The 25,007-nt window shown below is 35.9% G+C and overlaps 1 protein-coding gene across 1 annotated transcript in view; it reads left to right on the forward strand.

The window, feature by feature from the left end:
* Positions 1-25,007, forward strand: part of DMD (dystrophin) — a 2,224,438-nt gene that overhangs the window by 1,588,489 nt on the left and 610,942 nt on the right. Inside the window, 1 exon segment of the mRNA XM_033201414.1 lies at positions 14,897-15,014. Coding sequence (XP_033057305.1) covers positions 14,897-15,014 — 118 coding nt within the window.

Below are 25,007 nucleotides of genomic sequence, written 5' to 3' on the forward strand. Positions count from 1 at the left end.
TCTGTGTCACATTTTGGTAATTTGCTCAATATATCAAACATTTTTATTATTACTATACTTGTTATGATCCGTGATCAGTGACCTTTGATGTTACTATTGTAATTGTTTTGAGATGTCATGAACTGCACTCATATGAGATGGCAAACTTTGTGGGGTGCAGTGGCTCACACCTGTAATCCTAACACTTTGGGAGGCCAAGGCAGGAGGACTGTGTTAGCCCAGGAGTTTGAGACCAGTCTGGGAAACCAAGTGAGACCCTGTCTTTAAAACATATATGTAGAAAAATTAACTGGGTGTGGTGGCACATGGCTGTAAGAAGCCCTGCCAGCTGCATGGGAGGCTGACACAGGAGGATCACTCGAGCCCAGGAGGTCAAGGTGGCAGTGAGCCATGTTCACTCCACTGCCCTCCAGTCAGAATGACAGAGCAAGACCCTGTCTGAAAAAAAAAAAAAAAGACATCATTTTTTCAACTTTGATTTTACATTCAGGGAGTACATGTGTAGGTTTATTACCTGGATATATTGCATGATGCTGAGGCTTGGAGTACAAATGATACTATCACCCAGGTACTGAGCGTAGTAACCAATAGTTAGTTTTTCAACCCTTGTTTCCCTCCCTCCCCACTCTGTTAGTCCTCAGTTTCTATTGTTGCCATCATTATGTCCATGAGAAACCAATGTTTAGCTCCACATGAGAACATGTGGTATTTGATATTCTGTTTCTGCGTTAATTCACTTGGAATAATGGCTTCCAGCTGCATCCATGTTGCTGCAAAGGACGTGATTTTGTTCCTTTTTATGGCTGCATAGTATTCCATGGTGTATATGCACTGTATTTTCTTTCTCCAGTCCGCCACTGATGGGCACCTAGGCTGATTTCATACCTTTGCTATTGTGAATAGTGCTAAAATGAGGATGAGAATACATGTGTCTTTTTAGTAAAGCAATTCGTTTCGTTTGGGCTATATACCCAGTAATGGGATCACTAGGTTCAACGATAGTTGTGTTTTAAGTTCTTTGAGAAATCTCAAAACTGTTTTACAGTGGCTGAACTAATTTGCATTCCCATCAACAGTGTATCAGTGTTGCTTCTTCTTCACAGCCTCAACAGCATCTGTCATTTTTTTGACTTTTTAATAATGGCCAGTATGAATGGTGTGAGATGGTATCTCATTGTGGTTTTGATTTGCATTTCTCTGATGATGAGTGGTGTGGAGCATTTCTTCATATGTTTGTTGGCCATTATATGTCTTCTTTTGAGAAGTGTCTGTTTATGTCTTTTGCCTCTTTTTTGATGGGGTTATTTGTTTTTTACTTGTTGAATTGTTTAAGTTCCCTATAGATTCTGAATATTAGACCTTTGTCAGATGCATAGTTTGCAAATATATTCTCTTATTCTGTAGACTGTCTGTTTACTCCGTTGACAGATTCTTTCACTGTGGAGAGCTCTTTAGTTTAATTAAGTTCCACTTGTCAATTTTTGCTTTTGTTATAATTGCTTTTGAGGACTTAGTTAATAAATTTTTTCCCAACTCTGATATCCAGAATTGTGTTTCCTAGGCTTTCTTATAGGATTCTTATAATTTGAGATATAATATTTAAACCTTTATTTCACCTTGAGTTAATTTTTGTATATGGTGTAAGGAGGGGATCCAGTTGCATTCTTTTGCCTATGGCTAACCAGCTATCCCAGCATCATGTCTTGAATAGAGAGTCCTTTTCCCATTACTTATTTTCATAAGATGGCAAACTTAATCAATCAATGTTTTGTGTGTTCTGACTACTCCATTGATCAGTCATTCCCTCATCTCTCTTCCTCCCCTTGGGCCTCCCTCTTCCCTGAGATACAACCATATTGAAATTATGCCAGTTAGTAACCCTACAATGTCCTCCAAGTGTTCAAGGGGAAAAAAAGAGTAACATGTTTGTCACTTTAAATCAAAAGTCAGAAATGATTAAGATTGGTAAGGAAGACACGTCAAAAGCCAAGATAGGCTGAAAGCTAGACCTCTTGTGCCAGTTGACCAAGTTGCGAATGCAAAGGAAATGTTCTTGAAGAAAATTAGAAGTGCTACTCTGTTGAACACAGGAATAAGAAAGTGGAATAGCCTTACTGTTAATATGGAGAATGTCTTAGTAGTCTGGATAGAAGATCAAAACAGCCACACCATTATCTTAAGCATTATCACTAATTCTCTGCAATTCTATGAATGCTGAGAGAGGTGAGGAAGCTGTAGCAGAAAAGTTGGAAGATAGCAGAAGTATGTTCATGAGACTTGAGGAATAAGCCCTCTCTATAACATAAAAGTGCATGGTAGAGCAACAAGTGCCGATGGAGAAGCTGCAGCAAACTATCCAGAAGATCAAGCTAACATTGTTACTAATAAAGGTGACAATACTAAAAAACAGATTTTCAACATAGACGAAACAGTTTTCAATTGGAAAAGGATGCCATCCAGGACTTTCATAGCTAGAGAGAAGTCAATGCCTGGCTTCAAAAGTTCAAAGGACAGGCTGACTCTCTTGTGAGGGGCTAACACAACTGGTGACTTTCAGTTGAAGCCACTGCTCATTTACCATTCCAAAAATCCGAGGGTCCTTAAGATTATGCTAGATCTAGTCTGCCTATGCTCTATAAATCAAACAACAAAGCCTAGATGACTGCACATCTCTTTACAGCATGGTTTGATGAATATTTTAAGCCCTCTGTTGAGACCTGCTTCTCAAAAAAAAAAAGATGTCTTTCAAAATATAACTGCTCTTTGACAGTGTCCCTCGTCACCCAAGAGCCCTGAGGAATATGTCCAAAGAGATTGATTTTATTTTCATGGCTGCTAACACGACATCCATTCTGCAGTCCTTGGATCAAGAAGTCACTTCAACTTTCAAGTCTTGTTATTTAAATCATACATTTCATAAGGATATAGCTGCTATATGTGGTGAGTCCACTGATGGATCTGGATAAAGTAAACTGAAAACAGAAAGTCCTCACCATTCCAGATGCCATTCCAGATGCCATTAAGAAAATTCGTGATTGGGGAGAGGAGGTCAAAATATCAACATTATAAGGAGTTTGGAAGTAGTTGATTCCAACCCTCATCAATGACTGTGAGGGTCCAAGACTTCAGAAGAAGAAGTCACTGCAGATGTGGTAGAAATAGCATGAGAACCAGAATGAGAAGTGGAGCCAGAAGGTGTGATTGAATAACTGTAATCTCAAGGTAAAACTTCAGTGGATTCGGAGTTGCTTTTTATGGATGAGCAAAGGTTGTGGGTTCATGAGATGCCCTCTACTCTTGGTGATGATACTATTAACATTGTTGAAATGACAACAAAGGATTTAGAATATTCCATAAACTTAGTTGATAAACTAGAATCAGTGTTTGAGAAGGTCGACTCAAATTTTGAAAGAAGTTCTACTGTGAGTAAAATGCTATCAAACAACATAACATGCTACAAAGAAATCATTGGCTATAAAGAAGAGCCAATCGATGCAGCAAACTTCAGTGTTGTCTTATTTTAAGAAATTGCTACAACCACCCCAACATTCAGCAACCACCACCCTGATCAATCAGCAGTCATCCTCATTGAGGCAAGAACCTGTACCAGCAAAAAGATTATGACTCCCGGAAGGCTCAGATGATCGTTACCGTTTTTTTTTGTTGTTGTTGTTATTTTGTTTGTTTTTTTTTAGAAGTAATGTATTTTTAAATTAAGATATGTACATTTTTTAGATACAATGCTATTGCACACTTGACAGATGACAGCAGAGTGTAAACATAACATTTAATGCACTGGGGAACCAAAAAATTCGTGTGCCTCACTTTATTGTGATATTTACTTTGTTGCAGCAGTCTGGAACCAAACCCACAATATTTTGAAGGCAGTCCTGTATATTGTTTCATGTCTCTCTTTCTTCTAAAATGTATGTAGGAGAAAAATTGTATCACTTATGTTATTGGGCCATAATATCAAAAGCCTGTGAATCTGATGTACATGATAACAACTGGTCTTAAACCTGTCTTGATTTTCCTTTGTTAATATGCCAAATTTATAGAACAATAGAGTTTCAAGAAATGTAAACAATGTAGAATAACTAATAGATCTAACGTTGAATAGCTAAAATTATCAGTGCCCTTTATATCAGTTTAGAAATGAATTTGCAAATCATTACCGACAAATTGTAGCATAAAATTCTTTTTTCTTCTTGACTTTGAAATTGTATTTCAAGATCCGCAATTTAGACCACATTATTTACTTACTGGCTTGTGAAAGTTAAAGGCATTTTCGTTTTTGGATGTTAAGGGTTTTATTAAATGACAAGTAAATCAATCCCGTAAGTTTCATGTGGTGTAATAGCTTGGAAAGGCTCATCTTAATCTTTTTTTCAACAAAGGGAGATAATTTATTTTAAAAATAACACAGTATTAGTAGATTAATATTATACCATTTCAAGGAAGTCACCAAATTTGGTAGGCTTAGAGTTTTTTTTTTTTTTGAGATTACAATGCTCTTTTTTATTTTATTTTATATTTATTTATTTATTTTTATTTTACTTTAAGTTCTGGGATACATGTGCAGAACGTGCAGGTTTGTTACATAGGTATACATGTATCATGGTGGTTTGCTTACTCATCAACCCAACATCCAGGTTTTAAGCCCCCAGTGCATTAGGTATTTGTCTTAATCCTCTCCCTCCCCTTGTCCCCAACCCCTCAACAGGCCCTGGTGTGTGATGTTCCCCTCCCTATGTCCATGTGTTCTCACTGTTCAACTCCCACTTATGAGTGAGAACATGCAATGTTAGGCTTAAGAGTTTTTTTAACTTCCCAAAATATCAACAAATTGAAACGTTACTACAAAGAAATAGAGAAATAAATTTCACAGACTTATTGTTTTTTAAGTTTGAATAGCTAATAGTGATTTCTTAAACAGCTATCATATTTTTTATTTTTAAAGTTAGCCAAATGATCAGTGATTTTTATAATACAGATAAACAATGCTTAGAAAAAGAACATGTGTTCTAGCAATTTCCATGCATTTCTGATTCTAATTACTTGTTTCTTTTTGTTTTATGTTTATATTTTTAAGTTTTGTGAGTACATAGCAGGTGTATATATTTATTTGGTACATGAGATGTTTTGATACAGGCATGCAATATGTAGTGAGCACATCATGGACAATGGGATATTCAACCCCTCAACCATTTATTCTTTATGTTCCAAACAATACAATTATACTCTTTTAGTTATTTTAAAATGTACAATTAAATCATTATTGACTATAGTCCCCCCATTGTACTGTCAAATACTAGTCCTTACTCATTCTTTCTAACTAATTGTTTGTACCCATTAACTGTCCCCACCCCACTTCCACCTCCCCACCACCCTTCCCATCCTCTGGTAACCATCCTTCTACTCTCTATGTCCATGAGTTCAATTGTTTTCCATTTTAAATCCCACAGATAAGTGAGAACATGCAACGTTTGTCTTTCTGTGTCTAATTTATTTCACTTAACATAATGACCTCCATTTCCAACAATGTTGTTGCAGATGACAGAATCTCATTCTTTTTGTGGCTGAGTAGTATTCCATTGTGCATAGGTACACATTTTATTTGTCTGTTGATCTACTGATGGACACTTAGGTTGCTTCTAAATTTTGGCTATTGTGAATAATGCTGCAATAAACATGGGAGTGCGGATAGCTCTTCAATATACTGATTTATTGTCTTTTGGGTATATACCCAACAATGGGATTGCTATATTATATGGTAGCTCTATTTTAGTTTTTTGAGGAACCTCCAAACTGTTCTCCATAGTGGTGGTACTAATTTACATTTCAACCAACAGTATACAAGGGTTCCTTTCTCTTCACAACCTTGTCAGCATTGGTTATTGCCTGTCTTTTGGATATAAGCCATTTCAATGAGGGTGAGATAATATGTCATTGTAATTTTGATTTTCATTTCTCTGGTTATCAATAATTCAATGATGTTGAGCACCTTTTCATATGCTTGTTTGCCATTTGTATGTATTCTTGATCTCTCCCAAGTCTCTAATTACTTGTTTCTTGTACCACTGTTTCCCTTTATTGTAGTCAGCGATTTGGTCAATCAACACTTTTTACTTATGGGTATCTGTTAACTATATTTCTAGGAATGGACCAAGAATTGAGAAATGTGTCCCAACCAGAAAGAACAAGACATATGGAGGTGCAGGATTACTAAAAGCTTTGCTCCTATAGCCTTAGTTTTCTTCTGCAAGTTTGCTGCTTCCCAGTTGTCCTTGTGATAAAATTCAAAACCTCAAACTGATTTTTAAAAAGCCAACAGTATACTGCTTCCACTATGTCTACCTAAGGTTATTTGCCATTATTTGTAAAGAATTCTAGACTCTAGCCAACCCATTTGAGGCTTTAGTTTACATCCATGCCTTTGTTCATGTCTGTCTTTCCCTTATAATGTTCTTCTTATTCTCTAGCCAAATCTTCCAAAGTTCAACCGTAGTGTCGTACTTCATAGGAAGTCTTTGCTGAGAATTCCCATATGTGGTCATTTCCTTCACTGATTTGTTTCAATAGTTGTGGTCATTATTATTATTTTTCTTTTGATACTGTTGCTGGATACTTTCTCAGATCCAATCTCTAATGTGTTGTTCTACCCTAGGAGGCTGACGAATATGGCAGCAGCATTGGGCTTGCTTCTCTATTGGCTTGGTCCTTCTGTTGGGAGGCATCAGCAGATCAATGGATGAGAGGAGAGTGAGTCAAGGGATGGCTAGGTTCCTTTACTCACAGCCCCAGCTCCTGTCAAGAGGTCCTCTCCCTGCAGCTACTTCTCAGATTCTACTAACTAGTCCCTCCCCTTAGCCTTTCAGGCCTTGAGGAGGAAAGCCTCCTCATCCTAGTTTGAATGAACTATTTATTGCAAGAACCATGACTGATTCAGAATATAATCTGTCCTTGAATAAAATAATTTCCCCTTTTGTATTCTCATTTCATATCCCTGTCCCTTTATTCATTCCTATATTGTATCATACTATCATATAGCTACTTTGTATTATACTATGACATAAGTACCTTGTAAGTATAACGTGCTATATTATAGTTCTTAAGTGTGTGGGCTTTGGGGCCAACTTACCTGTGTCAGAAGTTCTGCCACTTATTAACATGTGATCCTAGACAAATTGTTTAACTTCTTTTCCATTCATTTTCTTTACTGGTAAAATAGGGACAATATTAGTACCCACCTCACAGAGTATTATGATAATTACATTGACTAATAGTTTTTATTTAAAACTTTTTTGTTCTTACTATGAAATGGGAAATGTTCTAAACACCTTACAAATATTAACTCTATTAATTCTCATAATGAATCTGAGAGGTAGAGACTCAGTATCTCCATTTCACAGTGCTGGAAATGATACAGACAGCATTTAAGTAACATAGTGAAAATAGTAAACCTAATAGGTGGCAGCCAGTATGCAAATTCAGAAAGCCTGACTCAAGAGTTCATTCTTTTAACCAGTATGCAGTGATAGACTCTTGGCATATGGTATGCACTCAATAAACAACTATTGTTGTTGTTATTGGTATTACTTCCCATTGTATTATTACACAAAAAATAATTGTTTATCAGTATTTTTTTTTGCTAGATTATAAGTTCCTTGAAAAATAAGACAAGTTTTATTTGTCTGTGTGTACTAGCTGAGTGCTTGGCAAATAGTTGCAGTTTAGTAAATGTTTCTAAAACAAATTATCAGTTGTTTCTTGCATATTTCCCAAGTCCATCCTAGCCTTGGAAACAACTAATACTTAGCTAAACCTAGAGATGTCATTTGAGATTTCAGCAGCCATCATTGTTGCTGAAGCCACAGGATCTCCTTTTAATCTCCAATTTCTTCCTCAGATGATTCACCACTTACACTTTATAGTTTCCCTACTTCATTTTTCCTGTAGTGACTTTTGTTCTCCAATAACCATTGATAGTGATGACAGTCCTACCTTGGAACCACTTCTAACTGTCCTGTTCTGCTTTCCCTGAGGCCAGATTTCCCCCTAAATAGATTTTTTAGCTTCATAACTGTTCCTTCCAGAAATTTGAAATGCATTTTCAGGAATTAAGCAAGATGAATTTGATTGACATCATTTAATTTGTGTTTCAATGTGTTCTTCCCATCAACAATTAACCAGTGCTTCAGCCAAGACACATAACTTTTATTCTCCACTAACCTTAGGGTTGAGGTCACAATCAGGTATGTAATTTGTGGAGCCCAGTGAAAAATGAAAACACAGGACCCTTGGTTAAAAAAATTATTAAGAATTTCAAGATGGCAACAGTAGAGCATGAAACCAAGTATGAATCCCTTCTAATGCAGATCCTTGTGTAACTAACTGCACAAGTTATACGTTCAAGAATCTAGTCCTGGTTGAGGTCTCTGTCTACCCAGGGCACTTCTCACTCAGAGAGGTGGAATAATCTTAACTTTCTGTCTTCCATCGTCTGGAAACTTGCCCCAAAGTTCGTTTTGCCATGTCTTTCAGCAAACCTAGTTGTTGTTATCTGTAAAGGATTCCTGGTGGCTTGCTTTAGTTTCCTACAGTTCTTGAGCTACATGTGTTGAATGGAACTCCACAATTACCATGTAACACGTCTGAATACTCTTATTTTCCTCCAGTTAAGTTGTGCGCTCTTTGGAAATAATGGTCATGCACCTGCCTTAGTGATTTATAAATAGAGGTAGTATGTAAAAATATATATTTACTTGAATTGCATCTTAAGAGGCCAGCCCGTGGGAGGCATGAAGAAACCTTTGTTACTAATTAATATTCAATAATTGACAGTTACACATTCAGATAGTAGTGTCATAGAACCATCATGTTACATGGACCTGAAGAGTTGATGAGAGGTTTAGGGTCTAGGAGGACAAAAGTGAGTGTATTAGTCAAGACCTGAGGTTTTATGTACCCAGACAGGATAAAATGGGACAATATTTTATTAGTGGAAATATCTGTGTAAAAGAAAATAAGGAGGAAGCCAGGGAAGGTGCAAGAGACATTAGATGAAGATGCAATTCTGACCCTGCAAGGAAAAGAGAGGGAGAGAAGGCTGGGTGGAAGCATCCCAGTGTGCAGTCTAGTGGAAGGAAATTTTGGCAAAGCTGTTGGGAAGTCATTGAGGCAGAGCCAGGCAAAGGAGTCCCATGTCTCCCAAGGAAGGCTCTCTGCCTTAGTATTCCCACCACACCCAATCATTGGTGAGGAGCAGTCTGTGAGAAGCTTGGCTTTGGTGCAATGCAATCATGGATTTCAAAATGCAGTAACGGAGTCCTCAGTCAGTTAAGATCCAATAATAGAAGGTCTGCATATTCTCATGGTGGCCACTTGGGTATGAGGAGCAGTGGTGTTTAAAACTATTTTGTATAATTTAAATAAATAAAAGCTGAGGACTACTTAAGCTTGATTCCTTCAGAAGACTGTCTTTGGCCTTTATATTTCATGTGATATCTCTGCCATGTGCTCTGATAACTCTCCGTGTTTCCCCTACCATAATACCTCAGGTTATTGCAACTGCTTTTTCATTGCCTGTCATCACTCCTGGTTTGTTTTCTCTTTGAGAACAGGAATTATTTTCTCCTTCACTGCTACAGCCCCTGCACCTAGCTCAATGAGTGACACAACTGAAGCACTTAAAAAATTGCTGTAACTCAAATTTCGGGGATATTCTACAAAATACCTGGCCTCTATTGTTCAAAACTGTCACTGTTATAAAGTTCAAAGAAAGGCAAATAACTATTTCAACTTAAAAGAGACTAAGGAGATACGACAACTAAAAGCATGAGCCTGGACCAGACAAGGAAATAAAAATATAACTATAAAGCTCATTAATGGGTTAATTGTCATACTCTGAATATAGAATATGGATAAGATTATGGTACTAAAGCCATGCTAAATTTCCTGACTTTGAAACTGAGCTGAGGTTATTTAAGAGAATGTCTTTGCTATTAAGAAATAAAACCTAAAGTATTTAAGGGTAAAGGGTATGATATCTGCAAATTATTCTCAAATGATTCAGAAGTATATATATATATAAAATATTACATATACAGTTATATATCTGCACACACAGAGAGAATGATAAAATGATAAATGATTTAAAATAATGTGGCAAAATGTTAACAAATGGTGAATCTGGGTAAGGGGTACATGGGAGTTCTTTATCTTGCAAATATTCTGCAGGCTTGAAATTATGTAAAAATAAAATGTATCTTATAAAGTATTTATGCAGTGAATAAAGAACAAAAAAAGGATAACTGCAGTTAGAAGATGTTTATGAAGTTGGTTATGAAGATTCTTAAGAAGTTACCAATGGAGGTGCTGGTAGAACATTCAAAAAAGAAGTAGGGAAGGTTGGCCAAATAGGAAAATATCAATATCCAAGCCAGTATAAAATGGAAATGAGAAGTGAGGAAGTAAGTGGAAGACAATAAGGATGGTTTTCGATTTGGCCACTCTATTTGGAGAGGCATCCAAATGCAAGAATAGAAGCCAGAAGAAGATGCTCAGTGAGATGGTTGAAAGCTAGACAGATTACTAGCATCCCCACCAGTAAAACCGTTTCAGTAACTAGAAAGGCTGCAATTTAGTACCTCCCTGACTTCTATGCTTATTTTCTTCAATACATAAAATGGTTCCTTAAACTCTTTTACCTTCTGAGTTCTTAATATTAATTTTTTGAAGTTGTAAATAAAGTAGCATCAGTTCTACAGTGTTACATTTCAGCTTAATTCATATTTATTTACTGAAAATGGGAACATTTGAAAAATCATGGGCATTTATGCTATGTAGATTGTTGATTTTTATAGAAAAATATAAAAATATGACAAGTTTGATTTTTAAAGTCTTTTCTTAGGCATATAAGTACTAAATATTCAACTCAACATAGAGTTTTTTTTGTTTTGTTTTGTTTTGTTTTGTTTTGTTTTTTGAGATGGAGTCTCGCTCTGTAGCCTAGGCTGGAGTGCAGTGGCACAATCTCAGCTCACTGCGAGCTCCTCCTCCCAGGTTCACGCCATTCTCCTGCCTCAGCCTCCCAAGCAGCTGGGACCACAGGTGCCCACCACCAAGCCTGGCTAATTTTTTTGTGTTTTTAGTAGAAATGGGGTTTCACCATGTTAGCCAGGATGGTCTCGATCTCCTGACCTCGTGATCTGCCCGACTCAGCCTCCCAAAGTGCTGGGATTACAGGCGTGAGCCACCACGCCTGGCAACATATAGAGTTTTTATTTGAGTATTATTTAGATGGAATTCCATTTTAATAAATACAATAACAAATTGTAATTTTGTCTAAAAGCCTAAAATGCCCTAGTTATAATATGTATGGTTTCACTGTTTAACTTCCTATTTCATAAAGTTGCTATTTATAACCACTTCACTCAACTCTGAGGGGATTAAAGATTAAAGACTTCTGATTCACTTTGTATTTGAAGAATTTTTTTTTTCCTCCATCTTTGCTCAGCTGGTGGAATCCATGATGAATTCTCATCTCCAAGGGGTAAGCTGTTTTTAGTAAAGCCCAGTAGCTGACTTATGACTCCTTAGAAATAGCATTGATTCCTTCCTTCTCCTGTGTTTTGTTTCTTCTAGAATGATAGAATCCATGTAGACACAATCAATTATCATGCTTAGGTACTGGTAAGCATGTAATGATTTTAGTTTTGTTCACTTAAGTTATTTGTGTAACAACTATCTGGGATCATATCAGAGAAATAAATAAGCACAATTAGCATTCTACTTGTTTGTTATGACTAAAGCTAGGTTGAGGAAACAGAAAAGAACCAGAGGTCATATGAGGATGAAAATAATACTAGGAACAGCATGTTTGGGAGAGTAACATCTGATAGGGGTAGCAGATTGGGGGTAGAGAACAGAATTTGGTAGATGGATATTTTGGAGGCAAGTAGTTTGAGTAATGATTAGATCTAAGGTGTTTTCTCATCTGTGGGTGGATGGAAGGAATAGAGATGAAGGTGAGTTTATTTGAGAAGTTCTGGAATTATAAAACTAAGTTGTGAAGTCAAAGAAATTATAGTAGCAAGTAATAGAATACACTAAAAAGGAAACCAAATGAAAAATAATCATTACTCTCACTATATATTTGTGTTCTTATTAGCAAGAAATTATTTTAACCACTGTTTTTATGGTGTCTTAATGAAAAAATACTGAAGTGAAGTGTATGCCATATTAAATCCCTCTATTTCTAGAAAGGGAATCAAAGGAGAAAATTCCCATTCTGCTATACTAAAAGACCACTAAGTAAAGAGCCTATTAGTGTATGATAAATCCCATAGCAATATACATTATTATTTTACAGCTTCTTTGTTGAAATGAATGTTTGTATGTGTTGACCAAAGAGTGGGATAAAAAGTTGAAATTTTGTTTTGAAATAGTTTAGAAATGCATAGTTGTATTGCAGTTGTGAATCTCCTTAGATTTTTAAGGAAGCTGCTTCAAAGGATGTCATTAATAATCTTCTCAGGTGCTTACAAAGCATGTGTCTGTCAGGAGAATTAGAGAATCACCCAACTAGAGAACAGGTTTCACAATACCCTGAGACCTATTTTGTTCATTAGAGAGGAAAATGGCTTGTTTTGAGTCTAAGTTGACATGCTTGCTAATTTCAGCAATAAAAGTTGTTCATTATGGTCAGGTTTAATTTAGAGCCTGGTAAGGTTCAGATTAAAGTTGATCAAGTTACTTTTACAACAGATTTCTTAAATGAACTTTGAAATCTTAAAAGAAGGAAAAAAAGTATAGCAAACATTGAGTAATGTATCTAAAACTGAGAAGCAAAAAAATCTGGTTATTTGAGGGTGAATTAATATCAAATCAAAGAAGAACAACCCAATAAAGATAATCTTTGTTATATAAAAATTTCCAAGTATCAAAAAACACAATTTTTCATTTAAGATACACACTATACTGAACATATTTGTCCACTGCCACATGCATAGTGCCTAGAATAGTGCCCAGTGCTTAAAAATATTTATTAAAATGAATGGATGAGTAAATGAATTAATGTATTTTGCCAGCTCTGTGTATTTAAAGTTCTTTGTTAACTTTGAGGTGAAAATTTGACTTCATCTGAGATTTCTGGGTAAGTCCGTTTTAAAAATTCTGTTGAACATATTCAACATTTTAGGGTAGGCAATTCCAAAGCAACCTTTCAGCTTCTCATGTCACAGATGACCAGAGTTTCACATTCTAACACTGGGAAACATCTTATTTCATAAAATCTATCTGCTACTATATGGTTCCTATTTAAAATTTGTTCAGTACTCTCCAACTGACTTATGCCACTTACTTCAGTAGCTGTCTTTGGCAGTTTATTCCATATTTCAAACACTCTTTTGTATAAAGAAACCATAAAAGTTAGAAACCTGAAAATTGGATTTTTCTTCTGAGCAATCACAGCTTACAAATGTGGAAAATGTGTTAAAAGTTAGCCCCTCCAATTTTTCAATACAGAGAGGAGAAAGTGCCTGGAGTAGATGTACAATGTTTGGATAAGTTTGTTGCATTATTTTACTATTACCCAAAGCAATTGAGTTTAAATCACAAAGCCTGTCTCCCTACCTCTTCACAAAAGAAACACTATGTAATGATCAAAATTTGGCCTTTCCAAAACCAAAAATGATTAGAAAATCAGCCGGAGTCAAAGAACAGAGTAAATAACTAAGTTTCATGTAAGTTTCAGATGCATTACTATCTACCACTTTCATCTCTTCATCTTCATTGGCTTCATGTGGTAGAACATCATATTTAAAATTATACAAACTTGCTGGCTTGTTTACTAGTGTGGTTGTTATAAGAAAAAAATGAGAAAATGTAGATAAAACATCTGTCACATGTTGCTTACAAACTAACAGTAAATATTACTTTTGTTTTCCCCAATTAAAATAAAATTTATTGAGTTTTAGAACCAGAGTTAGTCAGATGCCTTTTTTTCATCAATTTCCTCATAAATATCTCTGCGATTTTGGTCCTTAAATCCAGAGAGACTAAGATGACAGAGACAATAGACACTGAAGAAAGGGAAGAATATCTTAATGGTTTACATTACTACCTATAAATTAAAAATTGTTGACTTTGTTATATTTGTATTTTTATTTAAAATAGTGCTATATTAAAGTCATTTATAATACAGGGAAATGGGAATACTAACCTCTAATCTGATGCTCTCCAAACCTGCCTAAATCATAAAAGTTAATTAGATAATTTATTAAAAGGCAAGATTTGCAGCCCTTTCCACTACATATTCATTAGTTCTGGGGTGAGGCAAAAAGGTTTGGTGATTCTTATGGACAGGCAGCTTAGGAGAAAAGCTGTTTTAGCTCATCTACTTCACCTTTTCGTTTGACAGGTGAGGAATCTCAGGGTACAGTGAAGTTAAATAAGTAATATCTCTTAAATTGGTTCTGTGCTTTTTCTGTTTTTAAAATAAATATACCTTAATTTTGACATCACACAGAATGATATTGTAAGTATAAATAGCTATCTATCTTTTAAATACATTGTCGTAATTCAGAATACCATTTCTTACTCAAGGCACTCTTACAGTGGTTTAAGTAATCCGAGGTACTCTGGAATGACTCCATATGAGCCTTTAAATAAAGAAGAAAATCTATAATCAAGATTTTCATTTGAAATATTTTTGATATCTAAGAATGAAACATATTTCCTGTTAAATTGTTTTCTATAAACCCTTACACAGTGACATCTTTTTTATTTCTAAAAGTGTTTTGGCTGGTCTTACAACTGTATTTTACTTTGTATTATGTAAAAGGAATACACAACACTGAAGAACCCCGATACTAAGCGGTATTTGTTCTTACAGGCAACAGTGCAGGATTTGGAACAGAGGCGCCCCCAGTTGGAAGAACTCATTACTGCTGCCCAGAATTTGAAAAACAAGACCAGCAATCAAGAGGCTAGAACAATCATTACGGATCGAAGTAAGTTTTCTAACAAGCATGGGACACTCAAAGCAAGATGCATGCCAAGTTTCACAACTTAAGTTCATATACCCCCTCACATTTATAAACATAATGTGAAATAATTGTAAATGATAACAATTGTGCTGAGATTTTCAGTCCATAATGTTACCTTTTAATAACTGAATGTAATTCCATTGAATTGAAGAAATACATTTTAAAATCAATTCAGGGCTTATATAGTTGCAAAGCATGCAGTGATGGGTGTGGTGACCACAGTGTGGCAGAACATTTGTTCTTTAGTTGTCATCTGGGCTGGCATCCATGGAGATGCTAGTCTCTCCCTCATATCTTGGTTGTTGGTCTAAGCAGGCAGTGACTTCTTCCTGGGCCACCTTTCATTCCCGTCTGCAGTGACTTTCAGATCTGGATATGTCTCTGCTACTTTGATGCCCCCATTTTTTAATATCAAAAATCATCGTACTGTATCTTATGCCATACTAGGGTGGGCAGGAACTTTGGTAAGACCCATCTGACTAGATGCTGTGCATATTCTTTTCTTCTGACATGCACTCCTATGTGTTTAATGGGGAGTGATTCACAGTGATTGTGTGTTGTGTCAGTGGGTTTCCATGGGGTCAGAAAGAGTGATAGAGGAAGGAGCAGGGGAAACTCGCCACCCGGTTTCCCTCAGAGATTCTCCTCAGAAATGAGGTCCAGGTCAGCTCTGCTTTCAGGTTCTCTCAGATCTCTCTAGATTTCCTCACTTCTCTCTACCTTCCTTCCCTCCAGGGGCACACACTGGTATTGAATTGTCTTGCTTCCTCCGCAATATCCCCTCATTTTCCTTCCTATAACCCGAGGAATCCTTTGTAGTGCAGGAAGGAGGAAAACCTTTCAGCCATCTTTTTTTTCTGTCTTTGAAATCTTTTGTCTTTTACCAGGCCTAGACTTTTGAAACTCGGAAACCATGAGAATCTATGTCTTCATAATTTATATTCTGCTATGTTAACCCTTCCCCAAGGAAATGACTAGTTGTCAATATGTTGGGGAAAGTGAAAGAGTAACCAGAGTTAAAGGTTAATATTTTAAAATATTATTAGTCATACTTCCACATATTGGGTAAATACTTATTGATAATAGCTAGTATTTATTCAGTACCTCATAAGCATTAGATAGTGTGTGCACGTGTGTGCGTTTCTGTGTGTTTGTGTGTAAAAAATCTTTACAGAATCTTGTGAGCTATATTTTATAATCCCCATTTTACAGATGAGAAAACAAGTTCCAAGATCAGTTATTCAAATTGCTGAAGTTTACAAAACAAGCAAAGAACAGAGCTTGGAATTTGTAAATGTCTCTTTCAGGCTTGAAAATCTGTGCTCTTTCTAGTATGTTTACCATTCCCATCTTGTTTTGTTGCTTTTGTTAATGACCTTAATCATTGGACTAAGACTAAATACTTCTTTTGTCTGCAATTATGTATGTTTTGATTCACTTCCTAAAGACATGTCTTCTTTCAGTTGTCGGGATTGCTAAGTAACATAGGCTGTTCTTGGTTTTGAAAGTTTAACTCTTCATTGTTCCTAAACAATGACTGTGGATGTATGCTAATGTATTATTTTAGTAACACTAGCCACTATAACAGGTAATCTCCCAAATCTTGGAGGCTTACTGCGGTAGAAATTTACTTCTTATTTTAGTGCAGTCCAAAATAAGCAGCCCTCTTTGAAGTCATTCAGGAACCCAAACTCCTTCCATCTTTTGTGTTCAGAGCATAAGACTCATACGCATTTAATGGGCAGATGAAGAAAGTATTACTCATGAAAATTTGTCATGAGCCAGGCCTGGAAATGGTGTGTGTTAATTTTGTTCATATTCTGTTGGATGGACCTTGTCACATGGTCACACCTAACTGCGAGGGAAGTATGGGAATAGTGTACACTGTTGAGCCTAGGAAGAGGAACAGATTTGGTAAGAAACTAGTCAACCTCTGCATAGCTAATTTGAACAAGGAAGAATGCACTTATATTCTATAAGTTTGTGTAAATTATAGGATGTCATATGTATAACTTGCAAGGCAAGAGCAAAATTGCCTTGTAATGACCAACATAGATAGCTGTACAATTGATTTAGCAGAGCATTCCTCCACCATACTGGAGCCATGAGGGTTCTCCAACAGGTTGCAACACACTGACCCAAAAGAGTGAATCTTAGTGAGTGATTTGCTCAATATGAGACTGAATTCCCATTACACAGATAAGTGATCAGTTTCTTGCCTGAGAAATATGGAAATTTGGCAATGATGTTTATGCAAATCTGAACATACTATACAGAGAGTCATTTGTTATTTTACTAATGAAAAATAACTTCAATTGTTTCCCTAAGAGGAAAATCACATGAATGTATTATACAGTATTTGTTCAACATTGTCTGAACATTTTCCATTATCCCCTGCATTTTTTTGATATTGCATTGACTTTTTCATGATAGAGATTAAAATTGAATGACCAGAGGGCAAGTTTGTATCTCTCTGCCAATATTCAGTGATTTGAATAGTTCTTCTTTTCTAAGCTTTTGTGTTTTAGGAATGAATACCTTTGTGAATATTGGCAGCATAGTGGAAAGACTCTAATCCAAATGGTCCAAGCAAGCATTTTCTTAAAAGCAAGTGTCTGTCGAGACGTGTCATATGCTTATTAAGAGCCTAAGCTGGAATCTTAGTTCCAAATATGCCTGGAGCCTCTAAATGGTACCAGGATATTCTGACAAGATATGTTTATCTAAACAATGTCATTTGCAGCCCTGCTACACTTCGGTTTATCTCTCCATTTGAAATCTATAAAATGGGATGGAAATTCAATACTCATAAACTTTCAATCGTATTCAAAATAGAATTTTTCTTAGTAAAGATTTGGTTTTCAGGGAAAGGACGGAAATAAAATACTTGCTCATAAAATTGCGTTTTCTCATTTGATGATTTTGGTCTTCCTTTTTATTGCCATGAAACTTCTAGAAATACTCAAAAAGAAATCAGCTAAATAAAGAAAAAATAGTTAATATATGTATGTAATACTATATTGAAACATTTTTCTTTCTTTGGTAAATCCCATTTCATAACTCTGAACAGTTGGGAAAATCTATACATAGTTATTGCAGTCTATCAAGAGAAAAGTTCGGTACAAAGCTATTTCTGTCTACTAGAAATATTCATGTTAAAATTCAAGTAATTGGGTGTGCAAGCCACCACCATGTTTTACTATATGAAACGATTACCATGGTATCTGTTGTATTCAGGTAATTATATTGATGGAAATCATGAGGTAATAATCTAGGTAAGAGAATACATTTTATCTAAATGCGATCAAATGAAAAATTCTCCCTCTTTCTAATGTTCAAATTGCTGATTTTTCTTTAACTCTTTGGTTTCTGAATTTGTCAATCATTCCTGGTCATTTTCTTCTGCAAAAGGGCTGGGTCAGGGGACCAAAAGCAGGTAAGATTAGAAGAATTTAAATTTTCTTCCTTGGAGGCGTCTGAATTATATGAAACTCTTGTTCATGTCTATTAATACTGCAAAGCATAATACCATAATACCTTGCATAGCACTGAAGAGGATTTGGAAAGAAAGAACGGCTTCCTTTTATCATTCTGTTTATTTCACAAATAATATTGGTGAGTGCCGTTCCTGTAACATTTGGATTTAAGAGCCTTGTTTCCGTAGCTTCTCCCTCTGTAACCCCCACCACTACCATTTCAGGGTTACACAGCAATAGCATGCATTACTTTAAAAGACAGGCTGCCTAGACTGGCCACTTGTTAGTTTTGTAACCTTGAACAAATGACTAATCTCAGTAAACTATCTGCTCTTAGTTTCCTTCTCTGTAAAATAGGCTCACTTATAGCTATCTCACGGGTCAGGAGGATTAGATGAAATAATTAATGTAGAACACTGAGATCAGAGTTGTAGTAAAAGCTCAGTGAATGTTGGCATTTGTTATTTTAACTATACTCTATTGGGGTGCTTTGAATGTTTAGTGCAAAATATTTAATGAGCTTTTTGGTAGCTGTTTAGTTATTTCACCCCACTCCCACCACCCCAAAAAGAGAGATTTAAAAGGCAGACAGGAGAAGGTTGCTTTGGAAAAGATGGAATAAGACATATAAATAGAATTAAACAAATATTTGGGAAAGCCTTTTGTGGGAAATACTGCAAAATTTTTATTATTCTCTATAAATTTAGTAGCTAGATATTACTATTCTCATTTTAGAGACAGAAAACTGAGACTCAGAGAGCTTACGTAACTTGTCTAGGGTCTTAGGAAGATGACAAGTGAGGAAGTAGAATTCAAGCCCATGTCTATATGATTTTAAAGCCTGAGACACATCAAATGGAAAAGGCTGGTTAGTCAAAAAAATAGGAAGATATATTTATCTGACAACTTAAAATATTAGGACTAACCTCAGGTTATTATAGTCTTGATATACATTTTTTGCTGCTCCTATTTATACTTTTGACTTCTATGTATTTGAGTGTCTAACCAAAGGATTGTCTTTTGCATGTGTTGGAGATGTACAGACTAGTGGACCCCAATGATCTATTAGCTGTGTAACCTTAGCCAAGTTAATTCTCTTTCCTAAACTGTGGTTCTCTCATCTGTCATGTGGAGCTAATAATAGTACTTATGCTGGTAGGGTAATTAAGAAAGTAAAATTACTGGTGTTTCTAAAGTAAATGTGTGGCACATATTAGATGCTCACTAAATGGTACATATTGTTATGATGAGATGGATTTGGTACAGAGAGAACCGGAGATGGGAAGAATATGAAGGGTGTATAATGTGGCCTTTTAAACCAAGGGAAGGACTTCTGAAACAGAATTCCAAGTTTTAAGAGGGAGTTGTTTATTTTGGAATTATTGTTTCAGCTAAGGATTTTTCAACCCAGTCCAGAATTCTTAGAGAAATTTAGTGATAGCTCATGAATTTTAAGAAAAAGAGTTCACATTATATGCATAAAGAATGGGTATATAGGGCCATAGAAGGGGAGAATGTTCTTCTGTATGAGAATAAAAAAAAACCTCTCACATGATTTTTGAATTAACTGACAGTTTTATAGCAGCTTTGTCAACCCATCATTCATTGCTGCAACCAAATGTATGAAATCCTTCATGGCGAAATAAAAAGGCTCTGTTGTTCTCCACATTTTTATGAAATCTCTGTTGCTAACGAAATGCCAGCCAATATCTTCCTCTCAGGTATTGTCTATTAGAGAGTTGCTTATTTTAGAAGAAGTGGAGTCAACCATATAAATTTCCTCCTTTTGACATCTAGCACCTGCTGTCAACCTGTTATAGCTACAAGCAGCTCTCAAAATTTACATCCACTAGGATGCCGCTGGCAACCAAAGAGTTCAGTTCAGTTCAGCAAACATTTGAATGCTTACTCTGTGCTATCTAACATCATAGATGGTAGAGGGGATACAAGAAAAAAAGTAAGATTCAGCCTTTGTCTTTAAAGAGCTCACAATCAAATGTGGGTACTTGGACAAGTATATTTAGGCAAGGCAGTTTAGGATAGGTCCTTCAGTAGAGCAGTATTACAAAATGTTGAGAGAAAACTAGAGAAGGAGTTTTAAATGAGGGCTTAGTGGAATGCTTCCAGGAGGAGGCTGAATTTGACCTGGTCATGAATAAGACTTTGAAAAGCAGAAGGAAGCTGGAGAGGGAAGGGTATTTCAGGAATTGATGACAAGAGAGTTCGTAATTAAACCTGTTAACAATGGGGGTGGAAGAGGAATATCAGCATGAGTGTGTGTGTGTGTGTGTGTGTATGTGTGTGTGTGTGTGTGTGTGTTGTGGAGGATAAGGGAGTACATGAAGTCACTGAGACCAGTTAGGCAAGAGAGCCCAAGCTGGAGCAGTGACCATGGAGTAAAAAGAAAGAAGTGAAACTGAGACATAAGGTGGAGCTAGAATTAACAGGATTTTGACATTGATTGCATGTATGAAACTGTCAATCTAAGAGAAGGCCTGCCTCTAAGAGTTGGAGATTGAGTTCTTTGGAAGATTAATGTCGTAACCAGAGACAAACTCAGGACAAGGAGTTGATTATGGGAGACAAAGTAATGTGCTTAACGTGAAGCTATATGACCATACTGAGATTTTAAAGAAATGGTTGAAAACATGGACATTGTAGGAGTGATGTTACTTTTGGACATGAATTTGAAAGTTACCTGGAGTGGCCGAGCTTGCACAGAGAAAGGGTACCTGCTGCAAAGAAAAGTGAACCTAGGAAAAAGCCTAGAGGTTGGTTTACATTTAAGAAATTTGAGAAGAGGTAGCACCACCCACCCCTACGCAGCCCCCAACCCTGCCAACTTACATATAGATGCATTTAGACACACACTGAATAATACTTTTTTTTTTCTTTTTGAGACAGAGTCCCACTCCATTGCCCAGGCTGGAGTGCAGTGGTGCCATCTTCGCTCACTGCAACTCCACTTCCCAGATTCAAGTGATTATCTTGCCTTATCCTCCAGAGTAGCTGGGATTACAGGCTCCCACCACCATGCCCAGCTAATTTTTTTGTATTCTAGTAGAGATGTGGTTTCATCATGTTGACCAGACTGGTCTCAAACTCTTGACTTCAGGTAATCTGCCTGCCTCCCAGAATGCTGGGATTACAGATCTGAGCCACCATGCCCGGCCTGAATCATGAATTTATAGGTGCCACCCTGTATGGTTTCCTTTTTCTGCTACTGTACAACCATTCAAGTAACATAAGTTTCATCCTAGTTCTTAGTGATACTATGAATAAAGTACAGAAACTCTTTAGCTGAAGGTTAAAGATTGTTGTGTTTAGGCAGATCAGGTTTCTGAGGCAGCCGTCAGTATACCAGGAAAGTAGCCATTACTATTTGCCTTGTAGGTCTGATGAATGCTTTAGCTTTTTATTTTTTGTATGTCTAAGTTACTCTAAAAATTATTATGGAAGAATAAAGAGATAGTGAAAGACAATCTTATGAGAAATTTTAATAAGAATTGAAATACAGGCCGGGCACGGTGGCTCACTCCTGTAATCCCAGCACTTTGGGAGGCTGAAGCGATGGATCACCTGAGGTCAGGAGTTTGAAACCAGCCTGGCTGACATGGCGAAACCCCATCTCTACTAAAAATATAAAAAAATTAGCCAGGCATGGTGGTGGGCACCTGTAATCCCAGCTACTCGGGAGGTCGAGGCAGGATAATTGCTTGAACCCGGGAGGCGGAGGTTGCACTGAGCCGAGATCATGCCATTGCACTCTAGCCTGGGCAACAAGAGTGAAACTCCATCTTAAATAAATAATAAATAATAAAAAAGAAATGCAACAAACTTTTTGTATCAAATAAATTTTGGTGCACAAGCATCACAAATAACATAATATATCTGTCCCACATCCTTTAGCAAAACAGGATTGTTAAAATTCTTACAGCTAAATATTATGTGGTGAAGTTCTTCCTGTTGAATAATTAAGTGGATTAAAATATCATATTTCCTTTCTGTCATTAGAAATATACTGTGCATTAATCAGTCCTCGTGCCTGAGAACATTTATCTAGGTTATCATCATCTGAAAACTCACAGTCCAATATTTCACCTGTATTATCAATTTCACCATTATCATTAGAGTTTAGAATGCTGCTTTCTGTCTCTTTGCATCTATCTTCTGTTGTATCTAATAATTTGTGTGTGTGTAGATATATATATAGAGAGAGAGAGATTGGTAATAATACTAATATATATAATAATATTGTGTATATATACACACATACAGAAAGAGAGATTGATTTTAAGCCATTAACTCATATGATTGTGGGAGCTGAAAAGTCAAAAATCTGTAGGACAGCCTAGCAGGATGGAGACCAAGGGAAGAGTTGATGTTGCAATCTTGAGTCCAGAGGTAATCTGAAAGCAGAATTCCTTCCTTTTCTGGGGACTTCAATCTTTTCTCTTAAGGACTTCAAAATTGATTACAGAAGGCCCACCCACAGTATGGAGGGTAATCTGCTTTACTCAAAGTCTGCCGATTGAAATGTTAATCACATCTAAAAAATACCTTCACAGCAACATCTAGATTGGTGTTTGACCAAACAACTTGGAACCATAGCCTAGCCAAGTTAACACATACAATTAACCATCATCAACCATCATCATGAGGTTCATAATGTCATGTGTTTCTTCACATATAAATCTCATGGTTCTTTTATTTTCTAGTAGTACCTAGTTAATAAGGTACTTGGAAATATATGTTAAATAATAGAAATGGTCTTTAATATCTTAATAAATTTAAGAGTTCTATCAGAGTAATTATAACTTGTATATAAAAACTTACATATAAAAAACAAGTATGCTTTTTCTTCCTATAAGTCATGTTAATACTAATTATCTGTCATGAAATGAATGTTTTCCATTTTTCATAAATGTATTTCATTTTTAATTGTTTAAGATGATTAATATCAAAATATATTTGAATAGGATTTAAAATCCAATTACCTGTTACGATTATATTTAATTATAAATCTTTCAAGTGAGTTTATAATAGGAAAAATATTTTTTATTAAAGTGATGTACCATAATTATGAACATAAATAGTGTTTTCTAATTATTTATGTCTTAATTATGTTTCTTTTTAAGGGGAAAGATCTGGGTTAACAATGTTTTCTTCATCCAATTTGAAAATTAAGCATAATAAACATAACTATTAAATAAATAAACCAGTTGAAAATAGTTTTTCTTCCTTTTTTGTGATAAAGATGATTATGAGTAAATATATTAAGGAATTTTATACTCAGATAAAGTGAGGTAATAAGACAAATACAAACAGATGCGCCCGGAAAGAGATATTCTACATGTTTATAGGCTAGCGTTTTTACCTTATGACCTACTGGGGCATTGCAACTAAAGTCTTGAATTTCTGTTATATTTTGGTACCTGCGGGCATAAATAGGAATATTACTGCTTGGTGACATCATGCATTTTAGATAAAACTAAGCCAAGGGTTCAACGTGTGCCATGGACTGTCCCTAAAAAAACGTTCTCAGCTCTCAAGTTACAGAAAATTTAGGGATTATTATTTTGTACTTACTACTTCTTTCTTTACCAAAATTTACTTATACATAATTTGAAGCAACAGAACAAATTGCTTGCCACCTGTCTTTATTCTGTTGTATTTCTCTTAAGTAAAACATTTATAAAGTAAGTAGGAAGGATTGATAGATTGTGACCTTTCTACATGAAAAGGGGAAAGCTGAGCTTGTTCTACTTCTGTCAGGAAAGAGTTTGAATAGTTACCTGTTATTGTAAAACAGTCAGTCACCCCGAACTTAATGTCCTAAAGTGGCAATAATCATTTATTATCACTCATAGGTTCTGTAGGTCAGGATTCATGCATTACTTGGTTGAGGGGTTCTGTCTCACGATCACTCATGAGGTTGCAGTCAGATGTCAGTTAGGCTGCAGTCATATGATGGCTTGACTGGGGCCGAAGGATTCACTTTCACAGTGAGTTACTTGTATAGTTTGTGAGTTGGTGCTGTCTAGTGGTTTCTCTCTAAATGAGTTCCTCCATGGACTACTTGTGTTCCTATGATGTGGTGGCTGGCTTACCCTAGGACAAGCAACCCATGAGTTTTGCCTTGAGTTTTCTGAAACGTGATCCCATGTTGCTTTCACTATCCCCATTAGACACTCCCACAAATGCCAATCATACTCTTTGCCCTAAAAGTTGCAGATTACTTGTACATGTCCTTTATCCTACATGTGTACAGGAAACATGTGCAGAATAACATGTGTTCTTGTTTCTTTTAAGAAAATTTATATCTTCGGGACATGATGATAATTATCTCAGGTCCACTCAGCCTGGCTCCACATGGAAAATACGGGTATTGTAAAGAAAACTTTAGAGTTTTGAAGGCCTAACAAAAAGACCTAGGAAGCTAATAGTTGGTTATGAGATAATTATAACAATGATGATGAAA

Source organism: Trachypithecus francoisi, unplaced genomic scaffold, assembly GCF_009764315.1.
Source record: "Trachypithecus francoisi isolate TF-2019V2 unplaced genomic scaffold, Tfra_2.0 Lachesis_group6, whole genome shotgun sequence".
NCBI lineage: Eukaryota > Metazoa > Chordata > Mammalia > Primates > Cercopithecidae > Trachypithecus > Trachypithecus francoisi.